The sequence below is a fragment of the Megascapheus bottae genome, chromosome 3, assembly GCF_031878675.1.
Source record: "Megascapheus bottae isolate mThoBot1 chromosome 3, mThoBot2.hap1, whole genome shotgun sequence".
NCBI lineage: Eukaryota > Metazoa > Chordata > Mammalia > Rodentia > Geomyidae > Megascapheus > Megascapheus bottae.
This window is the reverse complement of record NC_143511.1, coordinates 61,497,735-61,518,667: the sequence shown is the minus strand read 5'-3', so window position 1 is coordinate 61,518,667 and position 20,933 is coordinate 61,497,735. Positions and strand designations below refer to the sequence as shown.

Below are 20,933 nucleotides of genomic sequence, written 5' to 3'. Positions count from 1 at the left end.
ATGTATGTTTCTGGTCAGCTGCTCACAGCCCGTGTGCCAGTATTGATAATTTTGTATGACTTTCCAATGTTGTAAGTATCCAAATGATCATTGTTAGAAAAAAGGTCCCTAAGCCATGAAAGGAAATAACAAATGCACAGAAATGACATAGGGAAATCATCAAATCAATGGCATCTGTAACCCTTAGGACCAAGGGAAGAATATATAATAGCTAGTAATCATGTTTACTCTGTATATTGTTCCAAGTGTTTTTACATAGATTAACTCATTTCAGTGACTCTGGAACAAGTGAAATTGAATCACAGGATTTAACACATACATAAGAATGTATGCATTATGTATGTATATTTTTCAAACTGGAATTACAGAATATCTTTAGTTTATATTTTGGTTGTACTGTTTTTGAGCTAGAGGCTAGTGTTCTGCTATTTGGACTATGTCTCTAGTCCTTTAAGACTAGCTTACATGTTACTTTGTAACATAATATACTTTGTCTACTTCAAACAAAATACCCAATTCTTCATAATCCTTTTTTTGTTTTGTTTTGTGTCATTGGGGCCTGGGTGCTGTCCCTGAGCTCTTCAGCTCATGGCTAGCACTCTACCACTTGAGCCACAGATCCACTTCTGGTTTTCTGGTGGTTTAATTGGAGATAAGAGTCTCACAGACCTGGCTGGCTTTTAACCACAATCCTCAGATCTTAGCCTCCTGAGTATCTAAGATTACAGGCATGAGCCACCAGTATCCGACTCCTAATTCTTATTTAAAATTCAGTACTTACACGGTATTGGATATATTCATTTTTAATTTTATGTAAAATGATTTCTCAAACCAAGGAGGGGATGAAGGTGGGGACATTATAAAGGGAATAGTTTCAACAATCTTTTTTTTTAACCAGTCCTGGGCTTGAGCTCAGGGCCTGAGCACTGTCCTTGGACTTTCTCAAGGCTAGAGCTCTACCACTTGAGCCTCAGCATCACTTTTGGCTTTTTTCTATGTATGTGGTACTGAGAAATTGAATCCAGGTCTTCATGCATGCTAGGCAAGCTCTCTACCACTAGGCCAAACTCCTGGCCCCAGTTTCAACAATCTTTAACAGAATTTGGGACAAAAAGAACTCATTTCCTTGAAGTCAAACAGAAAACTACCTGCTGGCAATAACAACTGAAGCAATTGTATCTAGGACACAAGAAAGGGAATAAATTTGTATAGTAAGAGGTAGATTATCGAACAAGCTTATGTGTGAGAATGCAGCATGTTTTCAACTTAAGATTCATTGACATTTTTTTTTTTTTGCCAGTCCTGGGCTTGAGCTCAGGGCCTGAGCACTGTCCTTGGACTTTCTCAAGGCTAGCACTCTACCACTTGAGCCTCAGCACCACTTCTGGCTTCTTGCTATGTATGTGGAGTACCGAGGAATCGAACCTGGGTCTTCGTGCATGCTAGGCAAGCACTCTACCACTAGGCCAAACTCCCGGCCTCTCATTGACATTTTTTGCTTTTCAATTTGATCTTTAAATTTGTGCGTGCATGCACACGTGTGTATGTAAACTACTTCGTACAGGGCCTAATAAGATAAAAAGTCATTTGCTCATACCAGAAGAGAAGCCCTCCATGTCCATAATCAGAACAAGGGAGAATAGGACACAAGCCACAGGAGAGAGTAAAATGCTATGCAGGCTAGGCCAGGCCAGGCTGAGCTGGTGGTGTAAAGATGTGTAGCATATCATTGAATATGGGAAGATCAGTGTGCTCAGTGAAGGCTGGAGAAAGCCAAGTAATTTTTATGCTACAGTGAAAAGCTGATAAAGCAATGTTTAATTATTAATTATTTAAACAATGGATTCTCTAAAAGTTCTTTCAGAAATACATAGAAGAGCTGGGTGCAGTGGCTCACGCCTCTAATCCTAGCTACTCAGGAGGCTGAGATCTGAGGATCAAGGTTCAAAATGAGCCTGGGCACAAAAGGACCTGAGACTCTTATCTCCAATTAATCTCTAGAAAACAGGAAGTGGGGCTTGGCTCAAGGGTAGGTTGGTAGCCTTGAGTTGAAGAGCTCAGGGATAGCACCTAGGCCAAAGTTAAAGTCCCATGACACTATCCCCCCACCCCCGCCAAAAAAAAAAAAAAAAAAAAAAAGAGATACACAAAGGATGAATTAACAGATTCAAAACCATATAATTTGAGGGCTAATTCCTTGTTACATAAACATTTTCTCTATTGATTTACTTGTTGGCCTGGGGCTTGAACTCGGGGCCTGGGCACTGTTCCAAGCTCTTTCATTCAAAGCTAGTGCTCTACCACTTGCCGGTTTTCTGGTGGTTAATTGCAGATGAGTGTCAGACTTTACTGCCTTAGGCTGGCTTTGAACCATGAGCCTCAGATCTTAGCCCCCTGAGTGGCTCTGATTACAGTTGTGAACCAACAGCACCCAGCTTTGTAAACATTTTATAAACATGACAGTCAGCAGGAAACGTCCTATGAACCAGGCACTGTGGGTGATACAAAAGCATAAAACATGGTCCCTGATATTAGCCTATACTACAAAAATGAAGGATGTCTAGGAAAGGCAAATGCCACTGTCAGCCTTTGTCCTGATCTTTCATCAAGATCTCTGGAACTTCACCTCCTGCAGCTACTCATCATTCCACTGAATTCCGTAGAACATAGCCTTTTCCTGAAGATACTCCTTTCTTCAATGCTTCAGACCAGTTGTGAGTCTCAAAATAAGTGGACAGAATATCAAATACTGTTAAGAGAGTAACCAGAAAATACAATGACCATACAAGGAAAAAGAGAACTGGGAAATGAACTAATGAAGAGAGGGTATTCTGGAATATTTCAGTAATAGATGTTCTCTGTATCACATACGGTATTAAGTCTTGAAGGGTAGAGGCAAGGAAAAGCTCTGCCTGTTCACAAGAACTTTAACCTACACCTAGAGCCAGGTTTGTGAATGGGCAACACTGCAACACAGTAACACAGTTCCACAGGAACAAAAAAGACAGCCTGGGGCCGGGAGTTTGGCCTAGTGGTAGAGTGCTTGCCTAGCATGCACGAAGACCTGGGTTCAATTACTTGGTACCACATACATAGAAAAAAGCTGGAAGTGGTGCTGAGGCTCAAGTGGTAGAGCTCTAGCTTTGAGAAAGTCTAAGGACAGTGCTCAGGCCCTGAGCTCAAGCCCAGGACTGGCCAAAAAAAGAAAAAAGACAGCCTGCAGCCTGCATGGCTATCCAGAGGGAGGGAAGCCAGCTAAGATGTTCTTGCATTGAATCCGGATAAGAAGAAGTGAGTAACCGGCCAGTAAGGACTTGAGGGTAAGGCATTCTAGGTAAAGAAAATTGTTCCAACTATTTTTTTTTTTTTTTTTTTGCCAGTCCTGGGCTTGAGCTCAGGGCCTGAGCACTATCCTTGGACTTTCTCAAGGCTAGAGCTCTACCACTTGAGCCTCAGCACCATTTCCGGCTTTTTTCTATGTATGTGGTACTGAGGAATCGAACCCAGGTCTTCATGCATGCTAGGCAAGCACTCTACCACTAGGCCAAACTCCCGGCCCCTGTTCCAACTATCTTTAACACAGTTGGGGACCAGGGGAAATATGAATGCCTCTCAGAGGCCAGAATAAATGCTACAAAGTGCACACAATAAAGTTTGGTCATACTAGCTACAGGAGACCTGTAGGGTCAAAGAGACATTTATACTTCTTATGCCTGTAATCCTAGCTATTCAGTAGATCCAGAACTAAGGATCTCAATTCAAAGCCAGCCTGGGTATGTGAGACTCTTACCTCCAATTAATTACCAAAAAAATGTTGTGAATGGAGCTGTGGCTCAAATGGTAAAGCACTAGACTTTAGCAAAAAAGCTCAGACACACAGACACAAACCACATTCAAGGTAACCCAAGAACAAGCATAGATTGGGTACGGATCATTGGGTATGGAGCAGTACCTTGATTGATAGCCAGTATCTCTGAATGATAGTTTTTCTCATTCTGGCACCTAACCATGTATTCTTGGATTGGCAAGCGGGCTGTCTTGACAGAGTGTTCCCAGGCCTTTTGAAATGTCACCTTCTGTAATTACAGTTAAATATTTTTTTATTATAGAAAGTATACATCAATATATTTTCATAGTATATATAGCAAATTCTGAGAATCCATTTGTCACTATCCTAGTTTCCATTTGACACTGCAGTTTTAGACACCAGTGGCTCACATTTGCAATCTAGCTATTCAGGAAGATGAGATCCAGAGGACTGCAATTAAAAGCCAATTTGGGCAGAAAAGCCTGGAAACCTCATCTATAAAATAACCAGGAGAGGCTGAGTTGGAGTCATGGCTCAAGTTATATAGGGTCTACTGGGAAAATGATTTCAAATCACACACACACACACAATCTAAACAACCCTAATCAGTTCAAAGCTCTGGAGTAAAATATGTCAGCAGGAAGTTAGTATGGGAAAAAGAAAACTAGTCCCAGAACAAACGGCTAGAAGAAATGTTGAGCCAATGCTTACTTGTTCAAGTAGTATTCAGAAGTATTCTTTCAGAACTAAAGAAAAGAAGCTCAAAAGTGGCTAGGTATTCAATTACCACACTAATTCTGATTCCTGGTTTTTGTTATGACTGCTGACATAGTTGCTGAGAAGAGGGACTTCCTGAAACAGGACAGCCACCCTAGGAAGCGCTGGCTCTTTCTTCCTGTTTCTGCTGAGTTCCTAAATCCTTTGGATAAGAGATAATAACAGGGTAACATGCCTCTAAAAGTACCTTAAGAATGTTGGAACAGGAACATGGACTGGAACATGGCATAGTGGTAGCATGCTTATGTAGCATGCATGAAGCGCTGGGTTCAATTCCCTGGAACCACATATAAGCTACAGAAAAAGCCAGAAGTGGCACTGTGACTTAAGAGGCAGAGCGCTAGCCTTGAGCAAAAAATGTCCAAGGACAGTGCTCAGGTCCTGAGTTCAAGTCTCAGGACTGGCAAAAAAAAAAAAAAATATAGGGGCTGGGAGTTTGGCCTAGTGGTAGAGTACTTGCCTAGCATGTACGAAGACCCTGGTTCAATTCCTCGGTACCATATACATAGAAAAAAAAGCCAGAAGTGGTGCTGTGACTCAAGTGGTAGAGTGATAGCCTTGAGAAAGCCCAAGGACAGTGCTCAGGCCCAGGCCTGAGTTCAAGGCCCAGGACTGGTTTAAAAAAAAAAAAAGAACATAGATGTTGAGGATAAAATCTTACCTTCTGAATGCTTTCATCCACAAGCCCACCAAGAATGTAAACTTTGTTTAGATCAATTTCTTCGAGGGCTAATAAAAAATGAAATAGTGTTTTATAATTTTTAAATTCAAAGAAAGTAAAAGAAATAATAAAAGCTAAAAATTTAATGAGCAAAACAAAAACATAGTAAACATGCGTAATAAAGCAAAATGTCGATTCTTTGAAAAGATTAATAAAATAGACAACATATTGACATATCTAATCAAGAAAAAATGAAACCCAAATCAACATTAGATTCAGAAAAGGAGCAAAATTAAAACTATAAAAGAATGTAAATAGAAGGGAATAGGATAATCAATACTAAAGGTTTTGAAAATTATGTAAAATAGATGATTTTTGGGGGTGAGGTCTGTTGTGAGGCTTGAACTCAGGGCCTGGGCTCTGTCCCTGAGCCCTTTTTGCTCAAGGCTAGTACTCTACCACTTCCAGTGCCACTTCCAATTTTTTGGTAGTTAATTGGAGATAAGAGTCTCAGAGACTTTCCAGCTCAGGTTAGCTTTGAACTGTATTCCTGATCTCATCCTTCTAAGAAGCTACAGATGTGAGCTACCAGTGCCCAGCAAATAGATGATTTTCTAAAAAAAAAAAAAAAGAATCTAAAATTGATCCAAGAATGCAATGGTGGGGCTGACCAGGGAACCTGACCAGGTTGCTGGGCAGAACACAAGGTCCAGCTGAGAGCAAAAGGCCCCAGTCTGTCACCAGTGCACACTTGGTAGAATATATACAAAGCACCCAGTGGATATCTATCTCCCCTTTTTCAGATATTCCTTAAGTGGCTTACCAAACTCTGAAATAGCAAACAATGAAATAAAAGGCTAGAAACAAAAGTGCTATGTGAGTCCATGTAGTTATGTACGTACCATGTTCTGAATCAGGAGTCAGATAAACAAGGGTTTCCAGAGGGAAAAAACTAAAGCAGTCTTCCTCTGTTATGTCTAGCTGGAAAACACAAAGGATCTCATGTAGTAGGAATGAGATTTAAATGTAACTCACAATTTAACTAGTAGTTACTAATCAGGTACCCTATTCCTATATATAAGGGAGCTACATATCTGACAATTTCTCAGTGCTTGGTTAGAGAAGGGGACTTGGAAAGGAATAGGCACTGAAACCTACAAATTGAGAAGAACAGAGACAGAGGGACTCTCACACGTGGACAGGAATATGTGCCAGGACTATGGTGAGGGAGTAATATCACCAGGGATGACCTTCTGTTGAGGTAGGATTCACACATGAAAGGGAAAGAATTCAACCAAAAGGAAATCACCTAAGAAAAGCTATGGCCCTGGAAATGAATCTATTTGGCTTATACTCTCCAAGGAATCAGAAAAGTACAGAAAATGGAAACTGGAAATGGCTACACTGCAGGGAAGACCAATAGGACAGTAACTGCAATGTAGCTAGCTATGCAGCCCAGCCTAGTGCATCCCTCTTCTTCATGGATCGTACAAGCCCTGCTAGGGAAGGCTGTGACTGCTCAGTCCCAGCTACACTGTACAAATGCAAGGCATTTTTAGTGACATTTCTTAGAAAACTGATCTGGAGTCTCACTTACATTAACTGTTATTCCATTTATGAGATCCTAGGCAAAGAGCTGAAAAGTCCTTTGGTACTACCTAAAATTCATGTTAAGTCCATACAACTTCTAGAGGTACTTTTTTCTCTTCATCTAGAAATCATATTTCCTAATTTTATGAGAATAAGAAAGGAGTTAGGACATGAAGAGTTGGGAGTGTGACCTAGTGGTAGAGTGTATGCCTAGCATACACGAAGCCTTGGGTTTGATATGTAAGTACCATATTCACAGAAAAAGCCAGAAATGGTGCTGTGGTATAAGTGGTAGAGCACTAGCCTTGAGAAAGCCCAAGGACAGTGCTCAGGCCCTGAGTTCAAGCCCAGGACTGGCAAAAAAAAAAAATACTGGAGTATCCCCTTGATATCCACAGGAGACTTATAACTTATAAGCTATGTACATGCTCCTGTATATTTTATCTCTAGATTACTGTGGAACCCACAAATACAGAGTACTAGCTGTAGATCACAATATAAAAAAGTAAAAAAAAATACTATTTCTCTATATCACTTTTTAGAATATATAAACATGCAAAAGGGTACTTACCAGGTAAGTAGAAAATCCATCATTCATCCTCAGACATTCTTTGTAGAGAGGACTGTCTGTTGCGAATCCAGTGAGGTAGATCCAAAAGGGCCTGTCAGCTTTTCTGTTTGAACCATACAACCTTCGGATCTGTCCAGCTAGCCTACTCAATTCCTTCAAAGAAATAAGAATAACTCAGAGTGGAGACATGTCAGATTACTCCAAACACACTATCAACACATGATGATACAAGTTTAATGACTCCTCCTCCAGAAAGGCTACCTCCAGAAGGATGCTCCTTCTCCTCCAAGAATGAGCACATGTATGTCACACCCTGTAACTATTACACCTTAACAGACCAAACTTAGTTAAATCTGAACTACACCACCTACTTATCCTGCTACTGTGTATTTAGTATAATATATGAAATTTACTATGTGATATGCATGCTTTTAAAAAAGATTACTAAAATTCTTACACTCTGACACCTTTCTCCCTAACTTCAAGAGATACTACAGTTAGAAGTTTTAACTTCCCTTTTGTTGTTCTACAAGTTTGTTTTACAACTTAGTCTTATTGGTTCAAAAGACAAATTTGATTCATCTGCTAAATTACCCCTTCAGAGAGTTACAGAGGTTCTATGAAAGAACTCCAAATCGATTCTGAAAAACACACAAACACCAGCACATACAACATGCAAGTCTGAAAGTGTATGAAATAAGAGAAGGAAAGCCAGGCATGGTGGAACACACATATAATTCTAGCTACTCCAGAAACAGAAGCAGAAGCAAAAAGACCTTAAGTTTAAGGGTCAGCCTGGGCAATTAAGTTCTATCTCAAAAACAAGATGCAACGATCAAATGGTAAAATGTTGGCAAACACAAGAACCTAAGGTTCAATTCAAGAGAGAGAATGGAGAGGAATGAGAAGAGAGGAGGAAGGGGAGAAAGGAGAGGAGAAGGAGAGAGAGGGAGAGGGAGAGGGAGATGGAGAGGGATTGGTGGGGAGAGATTCAACTTCAGGAAATCATGACTAATTGTGGAGAAAGTTTACCAGGCTGCGGAGCAAGACTTCTTAACCTCAGCATTACCTGCATGCTGGGCAGGGTAATTCTGCCAGACGGCTCTGTGCACCACAGGATGTATGGCCTTAACCAACCAGGCATCAGCATCCCTTCTGCCTTGAGAGTATGGCAACTCAGGCTGTCTCCGGATGCTGCCAGTTTCAATTAGGGTTTTCCCTTTCTTTCTTTCTTTCTTTCTTTCTTTCTTTCTTTCTTTCTTTCTTTCTTTCTTTCTTTCTTTTTCAGTTACATTAAAAAAAATCATCTTTAAATTGTTGAACAAAAGGGTTTCAATTCAACCCATCTATGGGAACTATGTATCTTTTTTTTGGTGTGGGGGGGGAGGAAGCTGATCATGAGGCTTGAACTCAGGGCCTGGGCACTGTCTCTGGCTCTTTTGCTCAAGGCTAGTGGTCTACCATTTTGAGCCACAGCAACTTACAGTTTTCTGAGTCTCACAGACTTTCCTGCCTGGACTGGCTTTGAACCTTGATCTTCAGATCTCAGCCTGCTGAGTAGCTAGGATTATCTGTCATTTCTTCTACCATTCTCCCCTTAGTTTTTTTGGGGGGGTTATGATTAGCAGGGTAATCCATCAATTTGTCTATCATTTCATGAAAATCATGCATATGTCTTCTTCCTCCTCTTCCTTTTTTTAAAAAAATTTTATTATTCAAGCTGGCCTGGAACTCCTGGGCTCATACAATCTTCACACCTCAGCCTCTCATATGTGTGTTCTTAAGCACAGGCACAAGTTCCATTTTTTTGCCTCAAAACAAAATTTATGCAAGGACACCACCTGTAGAATTATCCTAGATTTTCAGTAAGAACCTCATCTGCTTTCAGGGCCTTCTGTAGCTCCAGGTTAAGAAACCCATTTCACAATTCTATAGTTCTGCCACTCTGTCCCTATCCAAGATTCCCACTGCCCCAGACCAGCCTGGTCTTCGGCTCAAATTCTGTATTTGGTCTGCAAGATTCTCCATCCACTCTGAAAACAAACTTCCATCAGGTTTAACACTGGGCTTTCCTTGGACCTCTCCATCCTGGTCTCCATCCTGGCATAAGTCTGTTGGCACTGAGAGTCTGACTCTTGTCATCAGCTCATCTATTCTGTATGACACATTTTCCTTTCTCACCTCCCATGTAAATTCCTAGAAGAGACCAGATTTGTGCTAACCACTCAGCTGTGTTTTAATCCTCCTGCACTGAACATGTCACTGAACCCTTGCCAGAGGCTTCCCTTCCATCTGGTTTCTTACTCACTTCCCAATACTCCTGTCTAGCCACATCTCTAAATCCTCCCACTTGCCACTTAAAATCTTCCCAGACTCAATTCATCAAAACCTTCTCTATAAAAGGAGTGAGGAATAGTTCCTGCTATCCATAAGTACCAAGTTTTAGTTTCTACCAGCCCATGGGATTGTCCAAACCAAGCAACCAACCACAGAGCACTTTGCCCTCTTAATACAAGGCCCACATCCTACAGGTACTAGTTGTTCATTCTGTTCTAAAACAAATCCTACAATGCTTTGTGGAGTATGTGACAGCTTCCACCCTGGGTTGTAAGGGCATGAGACTAAAAACTGTGTCAATCTCCTGTCTAATACCAGGTAGCATGCATTCAACCACCTCTAGAATCCTGGTAGAAATCAGCCTCTCATTAATGGGATGAATGAGAAATTTATTAAACTGTATTAAAACACATATCCAGAAAGAAGACCTTCCACTAGATAACCTCCCTACAACATGCTATGAAGCAAATATTCTATTATTATTATTTTTGGTGGGTCATGGGGCTTGAACTTGGCCTGGACATTGTCCCTGACTTCTTCAGCTCAAGGCTACCGCCTACCCTTGAGCCAAGCCGCACTTCCTCTTTGCTAGTGATTAATTGGAGATAAGAATCTCAGGTCCTGGGACTGGGAGTTTGGCCTAGTGGTTAAAGTGCTTGCCTAGCATGCATGAAGACCCGGGTTCGATGCCTCAGTACCACATTCATAGAAAAAAGCCAGAAGTGGTGCTGAGGCTCAAGTGGTAGAGCTCTAGCCTTGAGAAAGGCCAAGGACAATGCTCAGGCCCTGAGCTCAAGCCCAGGACTGGCAAAAAAAAAAAAAAAAAGAATCTCAGGTCCTTTTGGTGCCCAGGCTGGCTTTGAACCTTGATCCTCAGATCTCAGCCTCCTGAGTAGCTAGGATTACAGGCGTGAGCCACTGCGCCCTGGCTATGAAGGAAATATTCGTATTCCAAGCTAAATGAAAATGAGTTAGATGGACTCAGAAAGGTTCCATCTAGACCAAGGACACCATGAGCAGAGAGGCAAGGGTGGTACCCCAGAATAGAAGACCAAGTAAAATTTGCAAAAGAAACATAGGAGAAACATGTTCTCATCCACCTTCTTCCCAATAGCCATCTTGGAACTAAGTAGCTTAGTGTAGAAAAGCAAATACTTCTGGGTAAGTAAAGAGCTCTGGGGATGACAGAGGCCATCTTGTTGTGAAGGCACCCTCCTGGCTTCCCCAGGGGTGGGGGAGGAGAGAAGGGAGATATTTAAGGCTTAGAGCATGTTCTACCTTCTTTGTCATATGGTGGGTCATACTCAAATCCACACACAGTCTTGGTCCTGAGTGTTTGGCCTCCAAAAGTTTCCCTTTGGTCAAGGCTCTCAGAAAACGTTTGCTGTGCTGGGGGTATATGCCTATGGCAGAAATATAAAAAACGCAGTGAGAGGAAATACAGAGGAATGGTGTTTTGTAAGAAACAGAGTTCTTCTTTCTCTGCATACTGAGAGAAACTTGACTCTTGTAGATAATCATTCATTAGACTGAACATGTATAGTGGACAGTGCAGAGTGTGTAACCTGGAGCATGCAAGGCTTAAATCCAACTTCAGTTCAGTCAACATTTGCTTGGGGCTTCCCTTCCCATCTGGTTTACTTATGAACTAAATTATCTTGGGCATGCTATTTCATTTCTCTGAGCCCCTATCTCTTCCTCAAAATGAGGTAAAAGCACCCACCCATGGTGCCCATGAAAACTTCATAGAACTGAATCTAGCACACAGCACTGGATAAATGTTGGCTGTTTCTTCTACTTTCCAGCTTATAAACACACATGTCCTGACTGTAAAGAAGGTCTGTTGGAGAAGAGGATGTAATGGGTGAAGAGAGGAAGGAGGACAGGGGAATGGAGGCTGTGTATTGTGTGTGTGTGTGTGTGTGTGTGTGTGTGTGTGTGTGTGTGTGTGTGCATGAAAACAGTATTAAAAGAGAGGGAGAGGACTTGGAATGAGATGGGTAAAGTGAGTTTGATCAAATTACATCATAATTAGCATAATGAAATCTCTTTGTGCAATTAATTTATGCTAACAAAAATGTAAGACACAGGCTAGGATGTAGTTGAATAGCAAACTGCTTGCCTAGCAAATGTAATGTCCTGGGTTTGATCTCCAGAACTAAAAAACAAAAGATACAAAAAAATGCAGTTTAAAAGAAATGATAGATATTACCATGTTTACTAGAAAGCTTATACTTAAAGAGTAACCTTAATTTCTCCATAAAACCAGATAATAGATCCTATCCTTTAAGGCAACACTAAAAGTAGATATGATAATCTATACTCTCCCTTATTATTACCTGGATTTTCTGCTCGATTGGCTTTTCTTCTTTCTTTTTCTTGTTTTCTTTTGCTCTTCTTTGCTGCAACTATCTTTTCCCAGTGTCTCTGTTTTCTCTGGACATTTTTCTTATCCAGAAAACAAAATTGTTTGAGAACTTCATAACCACCAAGAAGGAAAATGAATATTAGGAACAGCTAGTTATTTTTTTCATTAACATATAAAGTTAAAAGAAGAAAAACATTTGTCCTAAAAACAAATCTAAGCCAGGCACCAGTACTCATACCTGTAATGCTTGCTACTCAGGAAGCTAAGATCTTAGGATCATGGTTCAAAGGCAGCTTAAGCAGAAAAGTCCATGAGACTCTTATCTCCAATAGTGGTTCAAAGTGATAGAGCACTAGCTTCAATAAAAAAGCTCAGGGACAGAGCCCAAGCCCTGAATTTAAGCACCATGACTAATAATAACAACAACAAAAACCCCAAACCTAAGCTGGACACCGTGGCTCATACCTGTAATACTACCTACTCAGGAGGCTGAGATCTGAGGATCGTGATTCAAAGCCACCCTGGGCAGGAATGTCCGAGAGACTTTTATCCCCAATTAATCACCAAAAAGCTGGAAGTGGAGCTGTGGCTCAAGTGATAGAGTGCTAGCCTTGAGCAAAAAAAAGCTCAGGGACAGAGACCAGGCCCTGAGTTCAAGTTCCAGGACCAATACAAAATAAATAAAAAGAAAAAATAAACAAAAAAACCTACACAGTGTTTAGAGAAAACCCCTAAAAAGATGTGTTCAAGGACTCAATAAATCACGGGGACAGGGCAGGGTCTAAAGCAGAATTTAAAGTTCCAGACTCTTCTAGGTACAGCAAAAACTGTACTTTTCCCATGACTCAAATAAAACCGCATCTTTAAACCAGTTAGCAGAAAATTAATTCACCACTTAGAGTATTCCACACTCATTCCTAGCCCCAAGCTCTGGGGACAGACCTCAGGGGTACCCGCAGGCCTCACCGAGCACCAGGCTGTGCTGCTCGTGGAGAGCCCCTCTCTGTCTTTGTGCTCGAAGTCCACATCCATTTGAAGAAGCTGGAAGCTCTCCCAGAGTCCATCTTCGCCAGTGGCCTCGAGGGTGTCTTCTTGTCCTTGCAGCACTGGCGACTCCATTTCGTGAGCCTTCCCTTCCAGTTCCCCATCCATTTGCTTCGTCTTATGTCCTTTCAGACTGGGAAAAGGCACAAGCATATGAGATAGGACATAATTTTGTGTACATAGCTAATTCCTGAAACCTGAAAGCTCCATCTGTGTTAGGGATGGAGTAGAAGGGTATATACTGACACATTTTTACTTTTTTTTTCTTTTTTTCCCTGTCCTGGGTTTTGAACTCAAAGCCTGAGCATTGTCCTTGGACTTTCTCAAGGCTAGAGCTCTACCACTTGAGCCACAGCACCATTTCTGGCTTTTTTTTTTCTATGTATGTGATACCAAGTAATGGAACCCGGGTCTTCATGCATGCTAGGCAAGCACTCTGCCACTAGGCCAAACTCTCGGCATCCCCCCACCCCCATCTTTTTTATTTCTCCTGGCAGCACTGGCTTTTGGACTCAGGACATAACTAGATAATCTGCCACTTTAGCCATACCCCGAGACCTTTTTTAAGTTATTTTCTTCAAGTAAGGTATTACATTTTTGCCCAGGCCTAAATTCAGACCAGGATCCTCCAATCTACAGCTTCTATAAGACACTGAGTTCAAATCTCCATACCAATAAGACTGTCAAAACCAAACCATCCTATCTTTTCCTCTATTTTTTTTGTGCCAGTCCTGGGGCTTGAACTCAGGGCCTAAGCACAGTCCTTGGGCTTTCTCAAGGCTAGAGTTCTACCACCTGAGCCCATTTTCTGGCTTTCTTCTGTGTATATGGTTCTAAGGAATGGAACCCAGGTCTTCGTGCATGCTAGTCAAGCACTCTACCACTGGGCCAAATTCCCGGCCCTTTCCCTCTATTTTGGGGCTTCCCATTTACCATTAGTTTCTCAAGGTGAAAGCAATTTTATGCTTTGCCGTCATAATTGTGTTTTGTCCAATCCCCAATATTCTGCATTTATAATAGAACCATCCCAAGGCTCACTCATATCCTATAGGTGTTTTCTTTGCTAGCATTTTGATTCCAGCCTACCAAACATTCCCACTGTTAACTTCATATTGTTTTTGTTCTTGTACTTGAATTTCTAAGTGATAAAAATTAAACCACATTTTCAGTTTAGACATAATTAAACAGGCTGTTTTAAGGGGAAATAGGCTTTTTTTTTTTTGATTCAGTCATTTTCCCAGCTTGCCACTTCTGAGTAGTAGACAGCAGTTAAAACACTTAACCAGCTGTCATAGAGTCACTCGATGAGATGAACCACATCAAAGAACCACCACAGGATCAGGTACACTTTGCTTACTGGAACAAATACTGGCTATTATTGCTACTATCCAAAACTCTTCCAGCATTGCTTTTACAGTTTTCTAAAAACGGTAAGGCAGGCTGGGTATGTGGCTCAGTGGTAGAGTGCTTCCCTAGCATCCATGAGGCCTTGGGCTTGGGTTCAATTCCTCAGTACTACATAAATAAAAATAAATAAGACAAATTTAAACAAAAGCCATTTGAACATTTCTGGGTATTCTCTACACATCATGTGAATATGGAACTATTTTCGAGATTTCAAAATTATAGATTTGAAGTTTATATACTTTTGCCTGCCTAAAGTTTAGTTTGATTTAGGAATCCTTATTTTGTTAGTGCCAATTAAATTGTTATTAATTTATTATTGTGGTGCGAGGGCTTGAACCCAGGGTTCACACACAGTGGGTAAACACTACCTCTCAAATTCATTCATTCACTCATCATGCTGGGGATCAAACCCAGGGCCTTGCACCTAAAAGACAAGTACTCTACCACTGAGCTTCATCCCTAGCCCTTTGTTTTTTTTGTCAGTCATGGGACTTGAACTCTGGGCCTGGGCATTGTCCTGAGCTCTTCAGCTCAAGGCTACCGCCCTACCCCTTAAGCCTCAGTACCACTTCCAGTTTTCTGGTGGTTAATTGGAGATGAGTCTTATCGACTTTAGTTACTGGGCTGGCTTTGAACAGTGGTCTTCAGATCTCAGCCTCCTGAGTAGGTAGGATTACAGGCATTAGTCACCACATGCAGCTTAGTCCTTGAAGTTTTTTTTTTTTTTTTTTTTTTTCTGTCAGTCCAGGGCTTAAGCTCTGGACCTGAACACTGAGTTTGGGATTTCTCAAGGCTAGAACTCTACCACTTGAGCCCAGCACCACTTCTGGCATTTTTTCTATGTGGTACTGAGGAATCAAACCCGGGTCTTCATGCATGCTAGGCAAGCACTCTACCGGTAGGCTAAACTTCTGGCCCTAGTCCTTGAATTTTTTAGACATGGTCTTGTTATATAGTTCCAGATAGGCTCAAACTCTAAATCCTCCTCCTGCCTTTAACTTCTAGGTACAGGGATTATGGTTGTGCACCATCATACCCAACTACACATTTTTAAATGTGTTTACATATTGACTATGTCAATATGTAAATCGACAAGAAAAACCCCCCAAAACAAGAAGCTTTAAGATAAGCTGGTCTAATGACAGTCAATTCCATTTTGTTAGAATGACAAAAAAGAACAGTAGAGCAGGCCAGGAGTGTGGCCTACGTGGTAGAGTGCTTGCCTAGCATGCACAAAGCCCTGGATTCGATTCTTTGGTACCACATACACAGAAGAAAAAAAAAAGCTGGCAATGATGCTGTGGCTCAAGTGGTAGAGCACCAGACTTGAGAAAGCTCAAGGCTCTGAGTTCAAGCCCCAGCACTAGCAAAAAAAGATAGGGGGGAGGGAGAGAGAGGGGGGGAAGGGAAGGGACAGTAGAGAGGTAGGGATGTGACTCAGTGGCAGAGCACTTATCTTATATTCGTAAGTCCCCCCACCTTTTTTCTTTCCTTTTTGGTGCTGGTCCTAGAGCTTGAAATACAGGTCTGGGTGCTGTCCCTGAGCTTTATCCATTGAAGGCTAGCATTCTAGCCCTTAAGCCATAGCCCCACTCCCAGCATTTTAGATGGATAACTGGAAATAAGAGTTTTACATACTTTTTTTTTTTTTTTTTTTTTTTTTTTTGCCAGTCCTGGGGCTTAAACTCAGGGCCTGGGCAGTCCTTGGATACTCTTTGCTCAAAGCTAGGGCTCTGCCACTTAAGCCACAGCTACACTTCTCGCTTTTTATGTGTATGTGGTACTGAGGAATCAAACTCAGGGCTTCATGCATGCTAGGTGAGCACTCTACCACTAGGCTATGTTCCTGGCCCTCACATACTTTCTTGAATGGGCTGGCTTTGAATCCTGATCATCAGTCTGAACTTCCTAAGTAGCTAGGATTATTGCTATGAGCCATGGGCACACAGCCACAAGGACCTTTAAATAACACTTCAGCACCACAAAAACATATAAAACAAAAGAACGATAGTTTTTAACAGACATGCGATCTTTTTCCACCTTTGAGCTTTGGAGTATTTTGAACTATTATCTTTTAAAATATTAATGTTAGCACCAAAGAAACATATTAGATACTTTCTTCCCTAATAATACCTGTTGAGTCAGTTAAAACTAGCTAGCCAGGGCTGGGAGTATGACCTAGGGGTAGAGAGCCTGCCTAGTGTGCAAGAAGCCTTGGGGTTGATTCCTTGGTACCACATACATGGAAAAAGAAGTGGTGCTGTGACTCATGAGGTAGAGTGTTGGCCTTGAGAAAGCTTAAGGACAGTACCCAGGCCCTGAGTTCAATCCCCAGGGCTGGGAAAAAAAAAAATGTACAGACTCTTCACTTAGGGTCTTTGATTTCGGTCACAGAATTAAGAATTTGTGGATAAATCACAATGGTAAGAAAACTTCGCAGAGCTTTATTGAGTAGGCACATGAGCAAGCAAACAGCCAAGTAGGCATGCAGACACTGGAAAGCAGAAGCACACTCTAACCAAGTGTGGATGATCAAAAGGAGTCAGACAGTTCTTTGGCATCGGGGATATTTATATGACAAAACTGGGGGTGTCTTATGAAAAGATAGGTGTTTCTCTTTGCTTTCAATGACTCTTGGTGTTGTTACTTTCAAAATTCCTGGCTCTTATTTACCATTCTGGTCGTTGATGTTTTGGGTCCTCCCTTTAGTTATTTTGGGAGAGCATTTTTCTCAGGAAGGGCTATATCTTGCCAAACAAATGTTAATTCTTGCAGTGAGAAAGGCATCTCCCAGGAAGGAATGCATCTTGTTGTCTATGAAGCAAAGACCATGCTTCTATGTTTCTGGGTTGCCTTCACCGGGTCTTATTTTCCCCTAAGATGACTCTGGCCCCTTCCTCTTAAGGGATGTAGATGGGTGGGTATCTCCTGTCTTCGCTTTAAGTTCAAGTTTTGTTTTGCCTGTCTCGGGGCTTGAACTCGGGGTCTGAGCAACCGTCCTTAGACTTTCTCAAGGCTTGAGCTCTATCACTTGAGCCACAGCACCACTTCTGGCTTTTTCTCTGTATGGGGTACTGAGGAATCAAACCCGGGTCTTCATGCATGCTAGGTAAAGCGCTGTACCACGCGGCCAAACTCCCAGCTTTTTTTTTTTTTAAGTTCCTGGCAGCTGTTTGGGCTTGCCTCACCTCCTCTCATCTATCCTGCCGTGGGACCGTGTTCCTTACAGATCATTTTTCCCCTGCGGTCTGATCGACTTGCTGCCGCCACAATGCCAAGGGAGCCCCAGGGGCTGTGCGCTGGGCACTGTCTCTCCGTCCACTGCTCTTCTTTGACTTTTGCCTCGGCTTCCCTCACCTCTACAATACGAGCCACTGTAGCAGAGATTCACAGGCGCCGGATTAACAAATCCCCCAGCCACCACCGGAGGAGCGAGGGCCCTCGCGGGGGCTAAGCGACGGGCCCGCGTCTGCTTGCACACCGTCCCCTCGTGCTCTCGAGCGAACACTAGGCTCGAGGGAACGTCCCCTCAGCCGATCGAGCAAGGGGAGACCGGCAGGGGAGCATCAAGAAGGTGGAGGTAACACTTCCTAGTGTTCACACGCCTGGGAACTCGTGCCCAGCACCATGGCAAGCCCCGTTCTCAGCCCACAGTACCTGCTTCCGTGGCCTAGCGCAGCGCCGAGCACGCGCAGCCGCCCCGGCTCACTTCCGTTTCCGGTTCACCGGCAAGAAGCATCATGGGAATTGTAGTTCCTAACCTGACATCATGAGGGGCCAGAGCTAGAAATCTCTCTCCCACCCTGGGCCTTGTCGGAAAGCCTCCACACTTCTCCTAGTGTCTGTTTTCCATTGGGTTAGCTGATGATTACAAACTCATCCTCTTGTCGACCTCACAGAGTTCCTACAGTTGATCCAGTGTTTTTGCTGTCTCTCCACAGCTGGACATTCCAAGACTGGGATGAAACCAAATTTTAAATGACCTACCATCTCTAAGGCTGAGACTCTTTCCTTCTATCTGGGTTTTCCCCACAACCAGCTGGTCCCAGGAGCCCACACAGCCCCTCTCCTTGCTACCTGAGTATTCAAGCTCACAACAGAAATGTGTTTTTGTGCTTCGGTAGGCAAAGGGTTGTCTGTGCCCTCTCTCTCTCTCTCTTTTTTCTCCCTCTCTCTACCACCTCCTTTTACATATCAATAGGGAAACTGAGGCTCAGAGATAGAAATTGATGTGCCCACACCTTGTCTGGATAAAGACTGCCAGCTACCCTTCCTTTGACACCTGCTGCCCTAGGAGTCTCACCATTTCAGAGACCCTATCGTGAGTGGGTGCCTGAAATATCTTCTTCTCAAGAAATCAAAGCCTTGTTGCATTCCTTCTTCATTCACTCTCTCGGCTGGTCTTTTTTTTTTTTTTTTTTTGATAGATTCAATCCATGTTTCAAGTTGATTCTTAACATGAAACATAACCCTGCCATAGGTTGTTTTCTAAACCTGAGCCAGACGAGCTCTTCTGGGCTCAGCATCTGGCCCTGGTTTCCCACCACCTGCCAAAATCACAAAGTGGCTCTGATGCAGAGACTCTTTCAACCTTGCACTCAACCATACCTTCCCCTCCTCGTGCTCTTGTGTCCCTTTCCCTCTGAATGAGCTCACAGCCATTCTCTCATGAAAAGACTTTCTGGCTGCTATTGGTGCTTCCTCATCCCTGTCCCCACCACATCTGTTTGCCAGATGATTTGTGTCATCCCTATTTCAGATCCTTCAGTGGCTTCCTGTTCTAGTTGGGTATAAAAATCTAATCTCTGCCTTCCACCTCTTTCTCCTGCTTCTTCCATCCTCTTCCTCTACTACTCCTCCTTTTGCTGGTTATGTTTTCTCTGTACTAATCTTGAAATGGTTCAAATACACTAAGGGCCTTTTGCACATACTATCACCTTTCCTCGAATGTTTCCTAGGTTGGCTCTTATTGAGGCCTAATCATTCCTGCTTTAGAATGCCCTTTCCTGGTCACTCTAAGTAAAACTGCCCAATCTTATATCTGTCTCTTTTTAACCTCTTAGAAATGTATTTTTTTTGTTCTGTCTTTCCTAATCTTAAGCTTTTTTAGGAGGCAAGTGTCGGCCAGGTTCACGGATGTATTCCCAATGCCACTGTAGAAAAAAAATATTTGTTGACTAAATATTTGTTTTTTATTTTTACCAGTCCTGGAGCTTGAATTCAGGACCTGAGCGCTGTCCTTAGGCTTTCTCAAGGCTAGAGCTCTACCACTTGAGCCAGAACTTCCAGCTTTTTCTATGTATTTGGTATTGAGGAAGCGAACCTGGGTCTTCATGAATGCTAGGCAAGCATTCTACCACTAGGCCACACTCCTGGCCTGACAAAATATTTTTGTCTCCTTTCTTGACCTCTAAATTGTACTATGAAATCTAGATTCAGACACATAGCAGGTACTCAGTAAATACTTCCTTACATATCCAATTCTAATTCATGTTCCCTTGTCTTTTTTTTGCCAGTCCTGGGGCTTGAACTCAGGGCCTGAGCACTGTCCTTGGGCTTTTTCAAGGCTAGAGCTCTACCACTTGAGCCTCAGCACCACTTCCAGCTTTTTTTTTCTATGTATGTGGTACCAAGGAATTGAACCTGGGTCTTCATGCATGCTAGGAAAGCCCTCTACCACTAGGCCAAACTCCCGGCCCCTCAAAATGATTTCTCCCTCAGATGTTGCACAGCACCTTCTCTCTTGGTGGTCCTGAGCACAGCGTGCCTTACATGGTTAAGCTTCTGACCTTTACCATGAGCTCTTGAAAACAGAATTCTCACGCAATTGGTTAGACCCTTAATCTTGGATCAGGCATCATGTGGCATGGGTGTCTCATAAAGGTCCCATAAAGAAATGAATCAACCAATGCAAATGTGGGTGGGCAAATGAAGCAAGTGTACAAGTATCAGATAGTTTTGAGTCAATAAGCTATTGTTTCTTGCATTATCATTCTAGCTATCTTGTACTGATTAACTAGTTACTACTTGAAAAACCACTTGTCATGGCACAGGAGAGGTAGCTCTTCTTCTCTTTGCCCAAGTACTGCTTTGCTTCGAGTGGAGAGAGCTTAGGTATTTGACTAACACGTTCATTCCATGTTCCTGCTTTTGCTAGACATAGGAGAGAAATCGGAGAGCTCTGCTGGAGAAGGAGCAGCACTGAGCTCACAACTGCTCAGAAACACCAGAGAGACAAAGGGATTCTTTGATGACTTCTAATGGCACTAAACCACCTTTAGGTATGCAGAGAATCCAAGGCAAGTGATACCCGAAGGAGTCTTGAGGTAAGTTTTGCTGAAATGTAAAAACAAAACGTGGAGAGGGTTTT

General features: G+C 42.4%; 1 protein-coding gene across 2 annotated transcripts; it reads right to left on the bottom strand.

Annotated features, from left to right (window-relative positions):
- Positions 1–991: 991 nt before the first annotated feature.
- Trmt10b (tRNA methyltransferase 10B) lies at positions 992–18,244 on the bottom strand. 2 transcript variants are annotated; one of them, XM_090330277.1, is made up of 9 exons: positions 18,221–18,244; positions 13,079–13,289; positions 12,084–12,192; positions 11,023–11,147; positions 7,408–7,560; positions 6,149–6,227; positions 5,247–5,314; positions 3,953–4,076; positions 992–2,749 (listed from the first exon to the last, which is right to left on the bottom strand). In XM_090330277.1, exons 2-9 carry the CDS (start codon positions 13,262–13,264, stop codon positions 2,643–2,645), a joined length of 951 nt encoding a protein of 316 aa, XP_090186403.1. In that variant the 5' UTR covers positions 13,265–13,289; positions 18,221–18,244; the 3' UTR covers positions 992–2,642. The 2 variants fall into 2 exon arrangements, with proteins under 2 accessions (XP_090186403.1, XP_090186404.1); XM_090330278.1 differs by lacking the exons at positions 992–2,749; positions 3,953–4,076 and adding an exon at positions 4,599–4,727.
- Positions 18,245–20,933: the final 2,689 nt, after the last annotated feature.